Below are 22,722 nucleotides of genomic sequence, written 5' to 3' on the forward strand. Positions count from 1 at the left end.
TCATTTAACCTTCCAGCATCATTTAACCAACTCATACCCACTCTTCAGTATCAGCTCAATACCACAGCTCAGTATCAGTCCAGAGGGACCAAGACCATCATCTCCTCCTTTTATCATCCTGGTTCAGTTAAACAACCTGATGCATTTTTTGGTGTTGCTTCACCCACTGGACTATGAATGTGTTAGGATGAGGGTGGTCTTGCTTACTCTGTATCTGTATAACAGGCACATAGGAGATGCTCAACAGCTTAGTTTTCCATTTCTTCACTGGACCTCCATTTTCCTAAATCTGAAACAGCTTTGATCATTGCTTTTATGGCACAAGCTCCTTTGACTATTACCTTGAGTGTTTTGTCTTCCAGTACATAAAGTGAGATGGGGGAGGGAGAGCTGTAGTAGAGTGCAACACAGCTTCCGGGATTAGATGTATTATAATCCGGGCATTAACACCACCAGCTTCCTGAATGCTTACTCCCTGATGAATAATATGCAACCGTGCCTGTGTTCATTTTCTGTAACTTCTACTACTAGGGTGTAATTCCCAGGAGACAAAGGTGCATCTTGCTTCCTGATGACTTCCAGCACATGGTGTCTAGCTCACTGTAGGAGAAGAGCAATTTTTGTGAATGAATGAATGAATGAATGAATGAGGGAGATGTGGGTTTGGAGGAACAAGTAGATGAGGAACATCCTAAAGACTGTCTCATTGTAAAGTCAGGGTCAAACCTGAGCACTTTTATGTTTATTCTGACAGTCTGTAGGTAGCAGTACCATGTAACTGTGACAGGGTCCACTGCCAGTCAGCAGTGGTTTGCCTGCAGTGCTGCCCCTTCTTACAGCAAACCTCTGTTCTCTGAACTATTGTCAGCCTGTTTCAAAGTGAGGGAATGCCCAGAGAGGAGTCTCTAGTCTTAATCCACACAGCTGTTCAGAACCTGAGCAGGAGTCAACACCTAGACGTTTCTGTTACGTGGAAAACTCAGTGGGCAGCTGGTCCAGGGGCTGCCAGGGCCAGCAGGCTGGGAAGAAGCCTTACCGATGTACATGGAGTTGGTGTTGGGGAAAGGCTTGGCAGGCAGGATGGAGTTCTGCAGAGCCTCCTCATCATTGGACGGGGGAGGCTCATAGTCCGCAGCATCTTCCACCAGAGCCTCATCTTCCTCATTGGGGGACTCATAGTCACCATCGTCCTCCCCATCAGGATCATCATCATTGGGACTTTCGTAGTCATCATCTTCCTGCCACCAAGGAAAGGGACAACACAACCTAGAGAGGCGCTATTGGAACTATACACAGTTGTGTCCACTCTTCATTCAGTGAATGCACCCTGGGATCGCCTGAGGAGGAAGACGTCCTTCACACCAGTGAAGAAAGATCTTGGGAGTACAAGGTCTCAAGGCCATGTTTTTCTGGCCCTGGGACCCTGGCCAAGCTCCTTTGACTATTACCTTGAGAGAAAAACTAGGATGGTCACTGGAGCCAATGGTGAATGGGCTGTCTCTGGGAAATTGTGAAGAGAAAGAATGGGGCTAGAAAGATGACTCAGAGATTATGAGCACTGACTGCTATTTCAGAGGATCTGGGTTCAATTCCCAGCACCCACATGGAGGCTAAGAACTGCATATAACTCTAGTTCCAGGAGATCCGACGCCTTCTTCTGACCTCTGCAGGTATTGCATGATATGAGTGCACTTACATGCATGCAGGCAATACACTCATACACATAAAATAGAATAAAAATAATAAAAATTGAAAATAGAAAGAATATAAGGCTTGGGGCATTTGTGATGACACTAGTGAACTATCATTTCCATTCCTAGCACACCTGTGCTCACATCATTGCTTCTCATGGTAATGGATGGCAGCACTGAAGACTGAGCGAATGGAGGAAATTGGATAAACAATGCTGGGAATTGCAAGGCAGACTAAGATGCTTTTGGGGGCTGGAGATGGATCTCAGGGATAAAGGGCTTGCCTAGCTTGTGACAGGCCCTGGGTTCCATCCCCAGCACCACAAGCAGAGGAGGAAGAGGAAGAGAGAAAAGGCATGTCTGGAAAAATGTTCTGAACTGTTCTTTCTGCTGAGTTGAGTGTATAGAAATAAAGACATGTGGCTTACAGCACATTTGCTTTCCTGGAAAAGACTTTCCACAGTTTAGACTTTTAAAAATATTTTATTTATTATTTATTATTTTATGTGTATGAGTGTATTGCCTGCATGTGTGTAAGTGCACCTATGTCATGCAATGTCTACAGAGGTCAGAAGAGGGCATTAGATCCCCTGGAACTGGAGTTACAGACAGTTCTTAGCCTCCATGTGGGTGCTGGGAATTGAACCCAGGCCTTCTGCAACAGCAGTCGGTGCTCTTAATCCCTGAACTACCTCTCCAGTCCAGTTAGACTTCATGGGTCTCGCAGAAAGGAGACTCAAGGTGCAGCTTTGAAGTGAACCATGAAAGTAGACAGTCCTCATAATGACTCCCAGGGAAAAGACTTATCAGCCATTACATCTGGCCAAGGTCAAGTAGGTTAAGCAGACATGCCTGAGGAAGTAGGCATTTTTGAGGAAGATTATGGACCAGTATCCTATGAACCCTGCCGACTTGGCTAGGTGGCTTATGGAAGGGTGGCTCCAAGCCATTTGGTTGAAAGATTTCCACATTCACTTTCAATCTGATGAATATTTGGAGCAACAAGTGGGAAGGCAAAGGAAAGGCTGAATGCCTTCATCAACTCTGAAAAGTACTTTACCCTGTCAGTGTAGCTGTAACTTAAGAGTTGGTGGGCCAAACCTTGGAAGAACAGGACTTCGGGACAGTCGCCTTAGAGCCGACGGGTGTGTTCCTCCCTTCCTTCTAGGATGACATCAGCTCCTCTCTCAGTCTGGTTGACCTGGCTCCTCATTTTCCCCCAGCCTCACAAGCCTTTCTTAAGTGACAAATATTTCCTCTCTGCTTCTAGAAGAATGATCTTCGCCCAGCCATTCGACTGTTAGTATGTATTCATGCTTTTGTTACCGTATGCGACATTCATGCTGTGGCTGAGTTTTTCATCTTTGCCCAAGTTCCCAGAGTCCCCTGGACAGAACTGGGCTCAAAAGGAAGCTACAAAGGTGATGGGCTCCAGCACCTGGAAACCCATGGTTTGGGGTTTCCTGAGTACAGAAAGGCCCAAGACAAGCAGTGGCACCTATCCAGATGTTGTCTGAAAGCATAAGCACATCTGGGAAAACTGGTTTCTCGTCTCTTTTGTATAAGATAATGCTGTTATATTCCTTTGTTTTCCCATGAAAATAACACAAAATTCATCCAAAGAATTTTTTTTTCAAAGGAAATGCTTTTCTTTACTAGAATCCTAATAGGACAAGGGATGTTCCAAACATGGTTTCTAAAACCCTAAAGGCAGCCATTTACCAGAAAGAGCACTGGAATGAGGGTCAGGCAGCCTGGGGCTCAGGTCTGCTTCTATCTGGCATAGAGTTTTGTACTAGCTCCCTCGTTTCTTCTATAAAATAAAAAGATTGGGTTCTGATCCATCACTGAGTTCTTAGCCCAGGTCAGACTGGCTATGTGTGTGGTGACTCCTTATAGTTTGAGAGGAAGAGGGATACACAATGCATCTGACTCTTAAAGGGGTCACCATTACCCCTCAATGTAAAAACCAACTAGAATGGGGTCTTTTCAGTACTAATATTCCACCCTGAAATGCTTTTCCTCTGTGCCACCAATGGGGACTCAAGACTATAAGCAGTTACTTTACCACAGATTTCTAGGAAAGAAGTTTGGGAAATGGATCGGTGAGTGTGGTAATGGTGAATAATGGTATGGCTAGCAATCTACAGCCCAGAGGTCAGTCCAGCCCAGTCTCTGTGTTCATAAAGAGAGCTTTGTTGTCACAGTTGAACCCACTTTGCACACTGTCTGTGGCTGCTTTTGTGCCACAGAGTAGTGGAGAGAGAAACCTTTGGGCTTCCAAGGCTGAAAATATTTATGGCCTGGTCCTTTCTGAGCCCTGAAGTGGGGCCTGCCAGTGCCTTGTCAGGACCTTGCTCCTTTTTCATCATTATGATCAGTATTTAATACAAAGCCACAAGGACGGAGCAGCCCAAGCTATACTCACAAAGGATGACCAGCCACCATTGTCCTCTTCATGGCTTTCTGTGAAGAAGATAAGACTATCATCAGCACCCAAAGAAGCTGCCACCTGGAGATCCAAGCAGCTCTCCCACCTGATGCCCATCACAGGCCTTCATCCTTCTTCATCCCACCTTCTTCATATCTGGGGGTCAGCAACTGCTGTGGTTGGATACAACCCGAGCTCGTATTAAATCTGGTTTTCAATGTAATGCTATTAAGAGGTGGTGGGAATTTAAGAGATAATTAGGTCAAGGAAACCTCAGCAATGAATGGATATCTTTCTCCAGAGACTGAATCAGGTCTCTCCAGACTGGGCTAGGTCTCACAGGAGTCTTCTGGGTCTCATGGAACTAAATTACTTATTACAAGAGAACCCACCCATGTCCCTTTGCTAGGCTCACATTTTCCCACAATTTGCTGTCACATCCTAACCAGAAGTTGGGCTGATGGCTCAACTTTGAGTTAAAGAAGCCTCTTTCTTTTATGAAGTATCCAGCCTCGGTGCTTTGTGATAGCAACAGAAAATATACTAAGATAGCAACTTACTATCAGCTATAGCATTTCTACCTGAACAGGGCAACATGATTCTAAATCTTCCTCATAGGCCAGCTGGAGCTAGAGGGAGACCCTGTTTCAAAAAGACCAAAAAAAGGGGCTGGAGAGATGTCTCAGCAGTTAAGAACACTGGTTGTTCTTGCAGAAGATCCAGGTTCAAACCCCAGCACCCACATGACAGCTAACAACCATCCACAACTCCAGTTCCAGGGGATCTGGCACCCTCTTCTGTCTTTTGTAGGCTTTGTATGACATGGGTGTACACACGTGCAGGCAACACTCATACATGTAAAATAAAAAATAATAAATAAAAAGTCATTCAAGAGTGTTTTCATATATGCAATGTCTGGGGCCCTATCCCTAGGGCTTCTGATTCAGCAGGACTAGGTGGAACCCAGAAATCTGCATCTTGATATCACATGCAATTTAGCAGTGGAACAACTGCTTCAAAGAGGACCTTGGCTCAACTCAGGTATTTAGTCACAAACTGACTCTAGATTCCCCCACAGAGCAAGCAGAGTTCTTCAGCATACCTCTGTAGAGGGCATCTTTCCTCTCAGTAGGAACCCTAAGCCCTTTCTGATGAAGAACTGGCTGACAAGCTAATAAGTAGTGTGACATGCTTGAACCCAAGGAGCCTTAGGAACTGGAAGGCAGAAGAACTGAAGTTCCTGTCACCTCCCTAAGCAACTACCTCTCAGCCCTGATAGTTACCTGTCTCCTCAGGAAACCGCTGGACTTGGGGTCTGCAAAAGCAAATAACAGCACATTAACGGCCTATTGGTTTAAGGAGATCCTCTTTCCTCAGTCCAGGCCTATGCACTAATGGAGAGTGTGTCTCACTGGCCTGGACTTGTGTTTTTGTTGCTTAGCAACCAGAACTAGACTGTCCCCCCAGTTTCTAGAAACCACCAAAGAAAGCCACATTGGCGGCATAGCTGGGAGCTTGGGAGTGTTTAACATTCTAGGGGATGTTTCCCTGATATCCTGGACCTACGAGCAGAATGTAGGGCAGGGAAAGGGAACCCCTCCCCTCTTTGGACATCGTCTTTAAAAACCCTAGGACTGAGGGGACCACCACAGGTGAAGGGTGGGGCAAAACCAGTTCTGCAGCTCAACTTGAGTTTGAAAATTCTTGAGTTTCCTTGCAGCAATGCCTGGCATTGACCTGCTGCACTCACTTGCGTGTGAAAATGCTCCTTCTTTCTTCATTCTTGTTGATATCTTGACTTAATTTACTGAGAATCCTACAAGGTAAAGAGACACATGAGGAGACAAAACAACTTCCTCCTGGCCGCCACCTTCCTGCTCCCTGATCTACATGGCCTCAGAGTAGCTGGGCCAAACTTGGCCAGCCTCTTTTGTGTGTCTCATTCCCCTGCCCCCAGCCAGCCCCACCAGGGTTCAACTCTACTTCTTACTTTCTCTTAGAACTTGCCCCTTCTCCCTCAACACCTGACCTGGCACCTGCCAGTTTCCTGCTCCCAGGAAGCCTTCTATCATCTCCTCATCTATATCTATTGAGCCTTCAAAGTACAGCTCACAGCCCTCCTTAAAGACTGACCACCTCACACCTGCCTCTTCCTGCTCTGTAAATCTGTGGCCTCGGGATCTAGACACTGGAGTTGGATCACTTATGGTTCTGTCATTCCTGGGGCTGCAGTTCCTTGAGCCTTGGTTGATTATACCTGAGCTGATGTCTTGCTCACACAAATGGTCAAGCCACTTGTTAAACCCCAAGGAATCAGTTACCCACTGCATTTCTTATTACAATCTCTAATGGGGTATCATTTATCCTTCCATTATCCCTGTTTGCTGCATTTGCTTAGTGACAAGATATGATGATCAATCTTCCCTGTCAGTTTGATTGGACTGAGAAACACCTAAGAGATTAGCAAAGGGCACTTTTGGGTGTCCCTGTGAGATCTAGAGATGATCAGATCATGACAGCTCTGACTTAAATAATGGTTAAATTCATTTGAGGCAGGATAGAAATCCAGGAAAAATCATAGGGGCATAGCAAAAGGAGTTCTTTCCCTGGGACCTGGTCAAAGCTTCTCACCAGCTGAAAATCAAGAATTCTAGCAAAATTAACATTTACCATGAAGCTTGTGGTAGAGACATTTTTATATAAAGATATTTTCAAATAAGAATATTAAAATAGTAATGAATCATGATTAAGACCTAAGTGTATATGACCATTCTCCCTTCTCAGCTGTAAACTTGCAGTTTTCTAAGAATCTCACCAGAAACCCCATTTACAGTAAAAGACATATCTTAACCCCCTGTGTGGTCCTGTGGCTCTTGGTTTTATTTTATCAGATTGTAACACCACCAATCTAGAGCCATCCTATAATCGCACTTATCAAAAGGAGGAAAGAAGAAGCAAAGTTACTTAGCAACCATCTGAGCTATAATTTGACAGCAACCAAAATGGAATATATAGGTACTGCTAAGGCACTTTCAGGATACTGTCCTTTGAGAAGCCTGTACCCAAGTGCCTGGATGTTCCCCCCGAGTGCCTCTCTTTCTGTTTACCCCTGTGTCTACATTAAATATTCTGTTTGTTAATAAGCTCCAAGTCTGCTTCATACTGGCTCATCCTAAAATTCTTTTCTGCAGCAAAGTCAAGCAATGGCTTAATCTGAGCAGAGGTCCCTCAAAGATAAGGGAACTCTCACAGCCGCTGGAAGTGATTCTGGGTTGTAGCTCTTGCTTCATAGCGCAGACACATTGAAGCATTCAGATTTTCCACGGGAGATGGCAGATCCTCGGCAGGCCTACTTGGAAGAAGTTGGTTTCTGGAGGCTTATGAAGGGAATGTTCAGACCCCAATCTCTTCTTCTGTCTCTTTCTGCTTCTAGTCCACCATCAGTTGCAAAGCTCTGCTCTACCATACCCTTCCACAGTGATAACTCTGCCTCATCGCAGGGCCAGAAGCCACAGAGCTAGGCAGCAAACATTGAGACCTCTAAAACCATGAACCAAAATACATCTTTCCTTTAAGTCGTTTTGCTCAGTTTTTTGACACAGTGACAAAAACTAACTCACACGGATTTTTACAGAAACTTGGAAACACATTCTCAGTCAAGAAACAGCTTGTAGACTGTAGAGGGAGGGTCTCCTCGAGCACCCATCCCCTAAGGCCATACCTGGTCAAGATACTCAAGATGCCTTGGGCTCAAGTACTTCCACACTGAACCACCAATTTGCTCAACCCTAGTGCAGGGAGGGCCTTTGCTCCCAGGACTGTATCTCAAGCATGCCCTGGCAATCCTCAAATTTCCAGAGCATGAGGCTCCAGCCTCCAGACTCAGGGGGCCCTCCTTAGTAAGTGGACCCAGTCGGTGTTCCCTAGAGATTCAGTGTAACTGGAGGAACCTCAGAAATCATCTATTTTGAAGGAGATGACTGATAGAATATGCGAACCTCAGAAAAACCATGAGCTTCCTTAGAGGAAGCCATTAAGGCATAAAAACCATCAGAGTGGCCGAAAGGTTCTAAATTGTAAAAGTACAAAGTTTCACCAGTGACCCAACAGTTATAAAGACCTGGGTCTGCTCATCCCTTATCAGTTGGTCACTCCCAAGCCTGAGAGGAAATGTTTGTGGAGCCCACCTGTCTCCTCTAAGGCCATCGATAACATTCCTGCCAGTTCCTGGGTAAATAATCTTGAGGAGACCTTTGAGCCTGGGCACTAACTAGACTCCCCACTAAGTGTAGTTGTGTTCCACAACACTGGTATAAACCGCCCCCTCATCCATCCCCTCCGCCCCACCTCTCACTGTATCTTCTTTGAATAAAGGAAGATCTATTCCTTGCCTGTTGCAGGTCTGGCTCTGGTTTCTTGTCTCCTACTCCTCTATCTATCCTTTTATTTTCCAAAAAATCTAACAATGACAATTTTAAAGGAGATGACAGAGGTCCAGACAAAAATGTAGGTTAATGATGAGGACCACTTGTCTCCTCAAAACATACACCAGCCAACAAGCCATCCTCTCTAGTTTACAAGCCAGTATCCTTTCAAAAAAAAAAAAGCAAAGCATCCTCTTTGTGCTCAAGCTCCCTGGGAGAGGACACTGTTGAACCTCTTTTCATCTATAAGAATGGCATGCAAGTTAAGTCCCTTCTGCTTGATAACCATCTCAAGTTAGTCTCATACAAACTTGCTAAGTTAGCACAGGCAGTCCTTAACACCCCCAACTTGGCCTCTTAGTTCCTTCGCATCACCCCAGGGGGTCCCAGCTCACTGCTCAATCCCCTGTGACCTCATCAGAATGATGAGACAGATGAATTTGAACAGACTGAAGACTTGAAACTACAGAGAAATAAGGTAATGCTAGCCGTTCCATAATAATGTCATTGTTGGAGTTTTAGACCTCGGTCACTGTCCGGGGTGCTTTAAAGCCGAGAGAGGGCTTCCTAGTCCCCTCAGCATGAGGATGTTTGTGGCATAGCCATTGTTCCATGCAGCATAGCAATAGTTGTTTAGAGCAGATAGCAGGCTTGCTGAAGGTCTCCTACAGCACGGTCAGAGGAGTTAGAGCCCTGCCTCCTGCCAGGACTGGTGGCAGTGGCTGCAGCTACCACTCCCTCCCATTCTGTCACCTGCTTATTCAATAATATGCATTAAGTGCCAAGAACTCCGCTGGGCACCCAAAACACTTCAGTGAACAAAACAAAGTGCTCTGTTCTTAGATCTGATGGCTTGTGGAGAGGCAGACAAGGGGACTAGGGCTTGCTGAGCAAGCATGAGGACCTGAGTTCTAAGTTCAATCCCCAGCACCCACATAAAAAGTCAGGTGTGGTAGTGTGCACTTGTAATTCCAGTGTTGGGGAGCCAGACACAGGCCCTAGGATTCACTGGATAGCAAGTCTAGGCCCCAAGTCTAAATGAGAGTCTGTCTCTGAAAACAAGGATAGCTCCTGAGGGATGGCACTCGAAGTTGACTTCTGATCTCCATACACCCATACCCACACACCTGTACCCAAATGCTTGCACATTCATATGGGAGAGAGAGAGGAAGAGAAAGAGAGAGAAAGAAAGAAAGAAAGAAAGAAAGAAAGAAAGAAAGAAAGAAAGAAAGAAAGAAAGAAAGAAAGAGAGAGAGAAAGGAAGAGAGAGAGAAAACAAGCAACAAATCTTCATTTATTTGTTTGAGATAGTGTAGTCTAAGCTGGCTTGAAACTTGCAATCCTCCTGCCCCAGCTTCCTGAGTGCTGAGAGTAAAGGTGAATGGTACCCACCCACCTGGCTAGCAGTGAAAACTTAAGGAAGTAAAATACATGTGTACCATGTATGCCACATGTAATGGTGGTGGGAAGGGGTTTGGGGAACAGTGGGGTTACAATTTAGAATTACCAGCTCTCAACAAGGGGGTGACATTTCAGCAAGGCCAGAGGAAGGTGGAGCTGAGTCTGGCTTCAATGCCCCCATCCCACACAGCTTGGCTGGGCTTCAACTGGCTCCAACATGCTCTGAATGTTGAAAAGGTCTCTCACTCTGGTGTGGCACTTCTCACCAGTATCTCTAACAGCCAGCCTGAGGCTGCTGGGGCTCTAACTGGTACGGAAGGAAATGCTAAACCGCAGGCCCCACACAGAGCAGCAAAGAGCTGAGAAAGGGCAGGATGATACAGGCAGTGTGCACGCAGCAAAGTTTGGCCTCCCAGAGTGCTGCTGCTGGAATGGGCTTCTGAGAACTGTTCCAAGCCAGTGGGACCCTTGTTGGGGTCAGGCAGTTGAGTGGCTATGGGGCAAGAGGGCAGGGCGTGGCTGCTACCTCTGTGCAAACCTAAAAAGCTGCACTCCACCCCCAGTGGATCAAATGACAGTGAGTGGCAGGAGGTGACTCATTCCTCCTCCTCCCCACAAGCCCTGGGCCTCTCACAACCAGGGAAGGAGGAAGAGAGGGCTAGGCAGCCACAGACAGCTCTCTCTGCTTCCTCTCATTCAAGGGTGGTACTGGCTTTGGGAAGAGGGCTGGACCTCTCAAAGGAAGTCAAGCCATTGCAGGAAAGTGGTATCATGTGATGACTTAGGTTCCAATTCAGCTGCTGTGTGATATGGCCAGTCTTTATCATCACAATCTAAGATCTCTCCCAGCCAAGTACAAGGGGCAGAAACTGCAGGCATGAGGTTCTGACTATAGCGTCTTTCCCCAAGGCCAGTATCCACTGTGTCTTCAACAAGAAATTTGCCCTCCCAAGGTCTCAAGTTTTTTATCCATATAATGAGAAGGTTACTTCTGACTTCCTACTCACCAGGATTACCTAGGTGTGCCTGTCATAAACACAGATTCCCAGGCCCACCCTGACAGGAAAAATGCAGGTAAGGGCCAGTGTGTAACACCAACCAGCACCCAGGTGATTCTCAGGGTCAGAAAAAGCTTGTGAAGTAGCTCCCGTTATCCTTGACTCTAAGGGAAATGGTTGTTTATAAAAAGGAGGAGAAAAATAAGAAGAGGGAGAAGGAGCTTTGTAATTATGAATGAAATAAGGTAGGGGGTGAGGGAAATGAAGGGGCCTCCATCTAAGATGTATTCCCTTATCTCTCCCTTTCAATAATCCGTCCTAGTTTACCAACTATATCCTATTAATGGGTTGTAAATCACGTGTGCTGATCACTAAAGAAGAAAGAAAGAAGGGAGAGAGGGAGAGAGAGAGAAGAAGAAAGAGGGAGATCATCAGAGTACATGGGAAGAGAAGGCATTGTCTCATGCAAATTCTGTTTGCTGGCTCTCTTGTCACATATATACCTGTACACTAGCTTATGAGGAAAAGCATAATTCTTGCCAAAGCTTGTGTGGTAAGAGCTTTGACCCAAGTGCCCCACCCCCTATTGGTGTGTTCCCTTGACACAAAGTTAGCCTGCCTGACTGTCCCTGAGAACAGCGTGTCCCCAGGCCCAGGACATCTGCCCCACATGGTTCTATCAGGAGGGTCTTCTCCAGCCCTGGCCCAGTCCTTTGCCTTCCCAGTACACCTCTGCACTGCCATGCCCTCTGTTTTGAATTTCACCCTTCTTTAAGGGAGCAAAGTGCCCTGTCATAAAATATCAGCCCCGTTGAATGGAGAGCCAGACCTTGTAACATATTCCTTATCAGCCAAGGAGGAGCCACCAGGTCTGCTTGAAAACCCAAAATGGACCCTTCCCTGTGCCTTAGGCCTCAGTGGAGTTACCTATGCAGATGGGAATGTCTGAGGGAGCAGTCTGGTCTCCCCACATCTTGCCCTGTGGCCTGTATACCTATATTTTTACAGTGAGTGTTTTACTCAGGCTTTACAACCATTTTCATGGTAGGCAGATAAAATTAGATTCATTTTTAGCAATGAGGAGTACAAGGTAGTGTCCATGTACAGATGAGCCTTGAACTGGAGGTTTCTGAACCTGGGAACTGGAGGGAAATGAGTAGTGGTTGATAGGAGGCATCCTTCACTGGGAGACTCATGGGGGGTTGGGCACCTGGACAGAGGTTAGAATTTGGTGGTTGAGGGAAGGAGCAAATAGAGAAAGGCTTAGTATTAATAATTGTTTCTGTTTTTCACAGGGCTGATTATGCTTATTCACAGAGAACGTTCTTTTTCCCTCTGAGACTCCCCTCTGCTTCATCCTCACTGCCTTCTCTTTGTCACTAAGTAGATGAGACAAAGGCCATCTCTGCTATTAGGAAGTTTGCAGCCTTATCAGGCGAGACCTATAGACAGATGATTCCTCATGGCTCCTCTGATGGATCTGATCTTGTAGGTGATAGATACTGTCAAGTCAATAATGGAAACAGTAGCTTGCATTTGTGTGCTGCCTGCACCAGCCGTGCCAAGGAGCCCCTCTCCAATTCTGTGACATCCTGACATTTAATCTAGGTTCTGTAAAGGAAGCCATTGTTTCCTCTAAGAGTCCTTCATCACTACAACAGTCAGGATGTCTTGGTAACAACCATGCCCTAAGAAAGTAGTGACTATATTTGCACACATACACACACACACACACACACACACACACACACACGTACACGCACACACGTACACGCACACATGCACACAAAGAGAGAGGAGAAAGAGAGAGAGAATTACATTGTAGAATCAGCTTTATAAAATATATTTAGCATTGATTTTTTTTTGTTGTTGTTGTTGTCTTTTTGAGACAGGGTCTCCCTGTAGCCCTGGCTGTCCTGGAACTCAGTATGTAGACCAGGCTGGCCTCGAACTCACAAAGATCCACCTGCCTCCTCTGGAATTAAAGGCATGCATCACCATGCCCAGCAACATTGATATTTTAAGCATTGGGAAGGACAGAGCACTAGTCAGAGGACTGCAATCTTGTTTCTGTTCTGCATGTGAATACCACCTCTATCCCATAGCCCTTTAAGGTGATGATCAAGACAAATGAATCTATGTACAAGAGGCTGCATGAATAATGACTGAATATCTGTACTGTCAAGGACTGAGCTAAGCAATTTATATTCCTTTATATGCCCCCTCACCGCCCCAAGAACTGCTTCTTTTCCCTCGTACAGATGGGGAAACTGACACTCAAATTACTGAAGTGACTTTCCCAAGGCCCCACTGACAGTAGAAGTTAGATTCAGAGTCCGACTTAGTCCCTCTCACTCCACAGCCCTGGCTCTTTTGAATCCTCTTTTCTAGCAAGATAGAATTAGTAAAGATTGGAAACTGCTAATGAAGGTTTTATGTAAGGGACAGTTTACCCTTATTTAGTGTTCCTTGCTATTTCCCACTATTCCTCTAATTTCCCACTAATCCTTTGAGGTCAGTGGTATTATTATCTCCATTTTACAGATGAGAAAGCAGAGGCTCAGAGAGATGAGACAACATGTTCACCGTCCTCATAGCTTGTGAGCAGATTCACACCCATATTGCCTAACCTGCACTCATATCCCAGGGTGCTCTTCCTCTAGTCATTTTTGATGCTCCCCTGGAAAGATCTGAGACATAAGTCACCTTCAGTGTCCTCCCTGGCGTGTTCATTTCACTAACACTCTTAGCTCCCTTACACAGGCTGATGGGACCTTTGTAAATTGTGTCCTGAACCCAGACTAGACTTCTCAGCCTCTATTCTCCCCTCAGCTGGATGTGCCCTAGACTCTCTGACCCAGTAGTAGTTCCACTGAATACCCTGTTCCCTGTGCCTTTGCAACATGCCCCATAGCCCTGGAAGGCTACATAGTCCTCCTCCTCCCTCGCCTCCTTCTTTTTTTTTTTTTTTTTTTTGAGACAGGGTCTCATGAAGTGGATCCAGGATATCCTCAAACTCACTATGTAGCTAAAGCTGGCCTTGAAGTCCTGATCCTCCTGCTTCTGCTTCCCAACTATGTCACCATGTCTGACTGCACTCTGTTCTTTATTTTAACACTCTTGGCATATTCCTAGACTTAACTTAGGATCCTTTCTCCCAGAATTCTTCCTTGAATACCATGAGGAAAATCACACCTTCCCTACACACACTGAGAATTTATATGCACATGCCATAGCACCGTTGGGACTGTATATAATCACTTTACCTGCTCCTCCCATTAGAATGTGAGCATGCTGAGGGTGGACAATGCATCCTTTATCTTTGTAGCCTGATGTTAGCAGGTCTTGAGACATTGTAGGCATCTAGTAGCATTTCACTAAATAAATATTTTGTATAGGAACTAAGAGATGAAACTCAAATACCCTCAGAGTCAAACATGTGTATTTGTAAGTAGCAATATACACACATGTACATACATATATATGCATGAGTGTATGTATACATGTATATACATATATATGTGTGTGTGTCTATTATATAGAGAGAGACAGAGAGACAGAGAGAGAGACACAGAGAGAGAGACAGAGAGAGAGAGACATAGTTACCATTTCTGGTACTTTTCATTCTTACATGCAGAACCATATTAACATCGGGTGTCATTTCCTTCTTCCTGAAGAATTTTCTCTACCATCTGTTGTAGTGTATTTGTGTATATGAATTCTTTCTGATTTATATGTCTGAAAAAGTGCTTATTTCATCTGCACTTGCTCCATATTGGACAACAAACACTGATTGAATGGCCACTATATGACAGGCACAGTTCTTGGTACGAAGCAACTTCTGCAAACACTATATCAAAGCGGTAAAACAACAGTCTCTGTCCTCGGGGGCCTCCGCTCCAGCATGCTTACTTTTTGGCCAAGAAGTGAAACTGTTTTGTGTGCTGCCTTTAATCAAAGCCCTATAATTTTCCCACTAATCCCATGAAGACAATTATTTATTAAAACATTATTTTGATTAGCTGTGCACTAATAATTGTCACGAAGACTAAATCTAGAGACCCTCATTTGCACCTTCACCTTCGTTTTCGACATGGCATTTTGCTGGGTGCCGAACTCAGAATATTTCCCTTTCAGTACGCGGAAGCCTTGCTCCCCCGTCTTCTCAATGGCCTTGTTCCTGACTAGACATCTGCTTCTGTCCTAATGCTTATCCTTCTGCCTGCAATGTGTATTTTCTTTTCTCTGACTATTTTTTAAGATTCTTCTCTTTATCATTTAAATTTACTCAGTTGTTTTGAGAAATCTGATCATGATGCACCATAGGACAGCTGTCCCTCTTGGGTTTAGGGTTTGGGACCTCTCTTGAATCTGTGGACTTGCAATTTTTATCTAACTTAAAGCTTTTTAGCTATTTTTCCTCATGTAGTTTATTTCTGTATTTCCTCCTTCTCGCCACAGACTCACCTTCTGGGAACTGTAATCATATACGTTCAGCTATTTGAAATGGTCCAGAGTTCTCCAGTGCTCTCCCCCACTTCTAACACTAGAGCTCAAGCTCAGGGCCTCATGAATGTTAGGGGAGCACTCTACCACTGAGCCATCCCCCGGTCCCTGCAGATCTGCTTGCTCTGTGAGACTTCTTCCTCTATTCATTTTGAGTAGTTTCTCTTGCGTATTCATGTTCACTGACATTTTATTCCGAAATTCCTAGTTTCTAGCTAAACCAGAGTATTTTATCTCTCAACTCGGATATTTTGTTATACTTTTCTTTCCCAGAAGTTTTGTTTGGATCTTTTTGTATTTCCTATGCCTTGACTTAATGTTTGAACATGTGAAACACAGCTACGGTATCCCTTTTTGTTAATGCCAGTTATCTGTGTCAGGTATAAGTCAGTTGTGATATGTTGATTTTCTCCTCAAATATTTTCTCCTATGGAAAATATTTTCCTGTTTGTTTTCTTGCTGGTTTCTCTGAATTTTACTTTGTTGGATTCTGTGAAGCCTGTTGAGATTTTAAAACACAGGACAGACAAACCTAATGTGTCTACGGTCAGAGTCTTCAGCCACCAATTCTGACTCCTATGTGCCCATCCTTTAAGGGAACTGTGATTTGTGTTTAGGGCATCACGTTTATGTAGTCAGGGAAATGTACCTGTACTTTCCTAAATTAATTAGTCCCCTTTATCCACAGATGATGTGCTCCAGGACCCCCCAGGAGATGCCTGAGCAATGGGTAGAACCAAGCCCTGTCTACATATACTATGATTCTTCCTACACAAGTATGCCTATGATAAAGATTAATTGATAAATTGGGCACAGTAGGACATCAATAATAGTTAACTAATAACAAAATAGAACAATTTTAACAAATAGTGAACTAAGCTGTATGAAAGTTTTCCCTCGGTCTCTCTCTCTCCTCTCTCTCTCCTCTCCCTCCCCTCTTTCTCACTTTCTCATTTTATTGTACAGTATTTTCACATGCCATTAACCATGGGTAACTGAAAGCATGGAAAGAAAAACTAAATGGAGGAACTTCTGTGATAGCCAGAATGCTCATATAGCTATTGAAATGTGACTAGTGACTCTGTAGAAAGAGTTTCAGACTTCACCTAAATGGAATCAGCCACATGTGCTTATAAAAAGTTCTTAGAAGAATCAAACAAAGACAGGCAGCTCTGAGGGTGAAGCCTTCCTGATTTCTTTTCCTTCACTCTCTGGACAAAGAGTCACAAACAGCCAGGGTAAGTATGCTTTCCTTATTTGAGGTACTCAGGCTTTCCTACCTACTTGGGAAATCTTCCAACTTCCTACTTCTTTGGGATAGGCATACTTTTTATCATTATGAGCTCTGAGACTCTTTCAACAGGAGAAAGGACCTCAGATAATGCCCAAAGCAGAGGTTTCAAACTAGCAGCAGAAAGAGGAAAGTCATCTCATAGGTAGGTTTATTTTGATTTTTGTGTTTAAATACAGTTGAGCTAGCATTTAAAAACCAAGACGCATAATGTAAAACTCATGTTTCATCTATTTTTGATAGATTTGATGGATTTTAAAATTGGGTCCACACAGCTGGAGCTAAGTAGCTGCTTGCTCTTTGAAGGGAATGTATGATATGAGATTTGCCACAATCACCACTACGCCCTATTGTTTCACCAATAATGATGCTTTGTATTAGTTACTTTTCAAATCATAACTTATTATTTTTACTTTAGTAAAAAATATTTCTCCATAGCCATTTGTATTCAAGGATGGTAAAATGAGATATAAATCAATAAGGCTTTATGTTTGCGACCTGGCCCACCTTATACATTTGTGTCTCCTGCCCGGCTCCTGTACTAGAGCAGGTGAGATCTTTGCTAGAGCAATGAAAACTGCCTGTCACAATATGCGTGCTGGGACTTCCTATTTCAGAGCCCAAGGTAGATATCACTAATTATTTATGGCTCCCTTCCTGCAATGCTCCTAACACTATACCCATAACAGCCATTCCCAAGAAATCAATATTGACAGAGAAAATGATCTTCATCTAGATCAACTCTTATTTTACTCACCAGGGACTGGAGGTCCCCAGCTCTCAACGTCACTGAATTGAAGAAGATGCTATAATGAGACCTCAGACCTCTCCACCCAGGTGTGGCACTCATAAGCCCAAGCTGTCCCATTGGAAAGACAGGAAGTGAAAACACAGTGTTGGAACTTGTCTTGGGCAAGATCATCAAACCACCGTCTGGGCAGGACCTGCTGTTTCCTTTTTCTAACATATCATGTAATTCTTCTTCCTCAGACCCTGCCCTCACCCTCTTGCTTACTACTTACTTTACCGTTTCAAATTACAGTAATATATACCTGATTCACTACCCCCAACCCCAAGCAGCTCTTTAGTCCAACCTGCTCCCCAAACTGCCACCCGTGGAGTCAGGGGGGATACTCACGGTACTCTGAGCTTGGGGAACTTCTGAATGTCATTTTCTGTCAGGTTCTGAAATGAAGACACACATGGATAAAGCTTGGCCACCTGATCTCTATATTTTTACCCAAGCTTCAGGAGCCCCCTCAATCTTGCATGGGAAGGGAGCAATTAAGGTCTAGTGTCTTCAGAGGAGCTATGACAGAGGTGTCTTGGCATCACCTGGTTCAGTCCTATGATGCAGTCTCTGAACCAGCCCTTGTCAAGCCACCAGAGGCAGAGTGAGGGAAGGTAAAGGGAGCAGCCACCCGGCAGAGGGTGGAACACAAAGACTGTGTTTAGAGTTTGGCATGATGAGTTGAAGGCATCTTGGGGTCTTCCGGAGGGATGCTCCCTGAGTATGTGGTGGCCAGCTTTCAGTGATTGAAAGACCTAAGCAGGGGGAGTTCAGAAAGAGTTTGAAGAGAAGTTGACTTGATCATGGTTGGAGACAGAGGAGAGTGCTGGAAAAGAAAGATGTTTAGGACAGGGAGAAGAACTTGGAGGGAAGATGAGAAATGTTGAAACAGGATTTGGGGAGTTTTGCTTTTAAAAACATCCAACAACGTTGGGCTACTTTATTAGAATTAGATTTGTGGGTTTGTGGGAGCATAGTTATATAGTGAATTGAGAAAAGGGGTCCAGGGAGAAGAAAACTACAAACCAGGTCCTGCTGGGGAGGCAAGGTAGCAGACATGCTGCTCACCTCCCCTTCTCCATCTTTCCTTCTTCTTTACTATAAGGGCCTGAATTCTGTTCTGGGCGAGAAATATGTTTGTGGAAAATATTTAACTCCCTAGATTCCCCTGGAGATATTAGAGTCACAAGACTCATTTATGACCGGAGAGATAAAATCTGCAGTCTACTGGATGAGGCTTCCAGAATAGTTGCTGTTTCCTTGCAGAAGGGGTAAGAGCACATTCACCAAGCAGCATGTACTTTTTACTCATTGTTCTTCCTCTTTTCCTCCTGCTAGCCATGCACAGGTGACAGCTAGAGGTTGGGTAGGCTGAATGGAGCCTACATTGAAAGATTCCTGGAGAGGCTCGCCAGGCTTGAGTGTCCACCTGTGCCTTTATTATTACTTGACAAAGACTACATGCCTTCCAAACTAACACAGTTTTCAAGTACATTCCCTCCTCTTCTTGCTACTCCTCAAAACACAGCATCTCTATTTCTACCTAGACATGGTTCTGTCCTTCTCAGTGGAAAGATACAGAGACAAATTCAGGGGACCTACTGGCTCCTGCTTTGCAAAAGGAAGGAAGAAAGAGAGAGAAAAAGAGAGGGGGTTAGGAGGTTCCACTATTACTTTCAATAATACAATGGCCCTTGATGTTACAGAGTTGGAAATGGTAATGAGTAAGTAGAGCTTAGACCTGGATTTCCAAATTGTACCCAGATACCTATGGTGGACCATGTGCTTTAGGAGAAGCCTTTAAATATCCCAGTTGCTGGGGCAGACACTGGATTCTGTTCCAGCCCCCTCCCCCCCGTCCCCGCTCTCTTTCTACTTCCCCCTGTTCACAGAGTCAAATAGGATGCATTATACTCTATGAAGGGCTGATAGGTTTCAGAGATTGAAACAGAGGCAACAGCTGCTCAGATACCATCTCTTGACCAAGGAAGCAGCTATCCTATCAAGATAGTTCAGGCCTGACAGTTACATGGGGAGTGTTGGGGGAGAAACCTGGAGCCAAGAAACGTCATCATTTCTCATTGTGCCCCTGCACAATGTGCTCAGTCAACAGAAGAGGGAGCAAAGGGTAACTTTGGGAGGGAAAATGTTGGCTCAAGATAACACAGGTCAACTAGGACCCTCCTCAGTGCTGCCCTCCCTCTGCACTCAACTGTGGTGCCCCTTTCCTTGGTGCCAATGCACTAGAATGAAATGCGTAGGCTTAGTGTAATTGCGAGATAGAAATAACTAAACTCTAGGAATCCTATTGATTCAAAGCTCAGTGATATAAATAACATTGCTGAAAACTCCTATGATAGAAGACTAAGGTAAATGCGTGCTTCAGTGTGTTTGTCACTTAGGACAAAAACCACCTCACCTCTGCACGTTTCCTCACCTGTAAATGAAGTGGTTGGAGGCCTTCATGAAGGTACCTTCCTGCTATAAAAAGCCAGCTTTGAGAAGGCAGGCATCTTAATCATTCCTTATCCTCAGCACATGGCATAATCCAGGACAGAATAGGAGCTCCAGTGGCTGGCTCCAGTGAATGGATGGGTGAATGACTGAAGGACTTAGATGGAACTGTACATAAGAATGTGTTACATGGTACCTGAGAATAAAACTCTGACTACTAGGACCATAGGTTTTATCTCAGCATAAAACTTCAGAGGTGCCCAGAAGGGCAGAAGATTGCACAGCAAGCTCACTATTACTAAAGAAATTCAAGCAGATGTTGGGGTAGGGATGCAGTATTCAGGATGGACTGGTGTGTTGGGCAGCACAAAGGAGCATGGGAATTCTCGGTTCCTTCCAACTAGCTTGAATTTTTTTTTTTTTTTTTTTTTTTTTTTTAGAAACAGGGTTTGGCTGTATAGCTCAGGTTGCCCTTGAACTTGAAATCCTCCTGTCTTGGCCTCCTAAGTGCTGAGATTACAGATATGTGCCATCATGCCCAGCAAAAAGATAAGTGAGAAGTACCTGTAGGAAGGCAATCCCAGCCTGAGGGCTCCCTTGCCTAGGTGGCCTTAGGAGCAGAGACTATGCCTTCCTACCCAACTCATAGCTCATAGTTTTTTGGGCACTTGTGTCTGGACCACAGGAGAGTCACTCAGACTTGGGCAGAAAGTAGTCATTTGAGGAAATTACCCCCCAAAGAGATATACAGGGCTCCCTGGCCTTAGGCCCTGGACTCCAGATCTCCAGACCTTTTCTCCTCTGGAGTCTTCTCTTTTGTCTTTTTGAGACAGGGTATCCCTGTAGCCCCAGCTGTCCTAGAGCTCACTATGGAGACCAGGCTGGCCTTGAATTTACAGAGATCCGCCTGCCTCTGGGATTAAAGGCGTGAGCCACCACACCCGGCTGAAATCTTATATTCAAGTTTCACTGCTGATTATGACATACGGACATACAATTTAACTTGCCATCCTCACTCTGAATCCAAATTGAGAACAGCTCCCATGAGACCTGTGAATTCTTGTGCTTCTTTTAAAATAAATAAAGTTCGCAGAAGGGATGATTTAGTAGAGTGCCAGGTCACTCTTAACACATGCAAAGGCATCATTTCTGGGAAATGTTCAGACCACCTCCCTGACAGCAAAGCACCTCTGGCTTCATCAGAACTGGGTTCTTTCCCTCTAAGAGCATGGACCTTGACATGCACCCACACCATAGGCTTACACTTAAAGCTTGTAGAATCATAACCCAGTGGGGAAATCTGCAGCACGTGCCTATTTGACATGGTCAACATGTGAATTCTGTAAGGAAGATGGAGTCGAGATAAGGAGGGTGGTTTCACCCTTATTCTTATCAGTGAGTATGCACTGTCCTGCTACCCATTTTGGGCTTCTCAAACTATGAATGGCAGTTAAATAGAATTTCAAGGAGAGAGAAAGAGAGAGAGAGAGAGAGAGAGAGAGAGAGAGAGAGAGTTTTAAACTATGTTTGAATTCCTCCATATGTGTCTTTAGAGTATATCTTTACGTCTACGACAGGGCTCCTGAAGAGGCCTACCAGCCGTCTGACTAAAGCAAAGGCCTGGTAGAGATGCTGATGACAGGCATCAACCATGGGACCAGGTAGACCTGTTGTCCCTGCAGTTGTTGGGAAAAGAACAGAATACCCTTGGTTTCAATGTATGGGACTGGCCAGAGCTTACCAAAAACCGAGCGCCATCGATGTGGTACTTCTTCACTGCCTTCTCACAGTCCCTGTAGTTCAACTGCTCAGAGAAAGAGAAGGTGCTTTCAGTGCCTGTAGGCTTCTGCTGTTCCGTCTCCTTCCTTGCCTACCCCCAAGCTTAGCAATTTGTGGTACTTGTGGCTAGCCAGCCCCTTCCCTCCCCTGTCTAACAGAGTGGCCAGGCCCCCACCTCAGCCCTCCTTTCACTACCCACCCCCTTGGGGCTGCCTGAAATGGGGAAGTCATGCAATTTACCCCTTGGAGCCAATCCCTCTGGAAAGACACTGCCTTCAAAGTCCAAGAAGGATGGCCACATGCTAGTCAGAAAAGCAGAAGAGAACTGACAGAAAAGATTAAACTCCATCTCCTGTCTTGCCCCACAAACACAATCTTGGTGAACCTTGTGATGTGCTTCCTTCGATAGTTTATTCCTTGCCTAAGCAAGATGGGGGGAACACTTTATGTTCAGTCTCGTTACAGTGACATTTCTCTTAAATTGCCTAGAACGACACTATAAACACTGCTTAGTGTTATGACGAACGTGTTTTAAAGGATGCACCTTTAAAACACTTCTATGCTGCTGAATGTTCAGGTGGTTTACTCCGCTGCCAGCCCAGCAGCAAGAGCAGCACCTGATAAAGTCAATGCTGGGTGCTCTGTGCGTGGCAGGCACTGCTCCTGCCTTAAACCAACTTTAAGTCATTTAATCCTCCAGTCTCCTGGGTGCAAAACAAGTGACACAGAAAGCTAAGTAACTTGCATGAGTGGAAGGTGACAACTGAGCTTCAGAATGTGGCTTTAATGTTTCCATGAAGAAGAGTCCTTTTCAAATAACAGCATCACTTACAAAAGGTTAGTAAACTGCAAGGCTGTAAATGCAGCTTAATGGACTGTCCACATGAAGTATAGAGCATGGTCGACATTCTTTTGAGTACTTTTTTTTTCTATTTAAGGTAAATTGTTAAGGTCAGA

General features: G+C 44.8%; 1 protein-coding gene across 1 annotated transcript in view; it reads right to left on the reverse strand.

Moving 5' to 3' along the window:
* Lcp2 (lymphocyte cytosolic protein 2) overlaps window positions 1-22,722 on the reverse strand; it is a 49,770-nt gene that overhangs the window by 22,163 nt on the left and 4,885 nt on the right. Inside the window, exons 3-8 of the mRNA XM_008850740.3 lie at window positions 21,728-21,790; window positions 17,881-17,927; window positions 5,873-5,938; window positions 5,406-5,437; window positions 4,120-4,157; window positions 1,037-1,238 (exon numbers count right to left, since the gene is read on the reverse strand). Coding sequence (XP_008848962.1) covers window positions 1,037-1,238; window positions 4,120-4,157; window positions 5,406-5,437; window positions 5,873-5,938; window positions 17,881-17,927; window positions 21,728-21,790 — 448 coding nt within the window. The remainder of the gene's footprint in view (window positions 1-1,036; window positions 1,239-4,119; window positions 4,158-5,405; window positions 5,438-5,872; window positions 5,939-17,880; window positions 17,928-21,727; window positions 21,791-22,722) is intronic.

The sequence above is a fragment of the Nannospalax galili genome, unplaced genomic scaffold (genome assembly GCF_000622305.1).
Source record: "Nannospalax galili isolate Female #2095 unplaced genomic scaffold, S.galili_v1.0 scaffold104, whole genome shotgun sequence".
NCBI lineage: Eukaryota > Metazoa > Chordata > Mammalia > Rodentia > Spalacidae > Nannospalax > Nannospalax galili.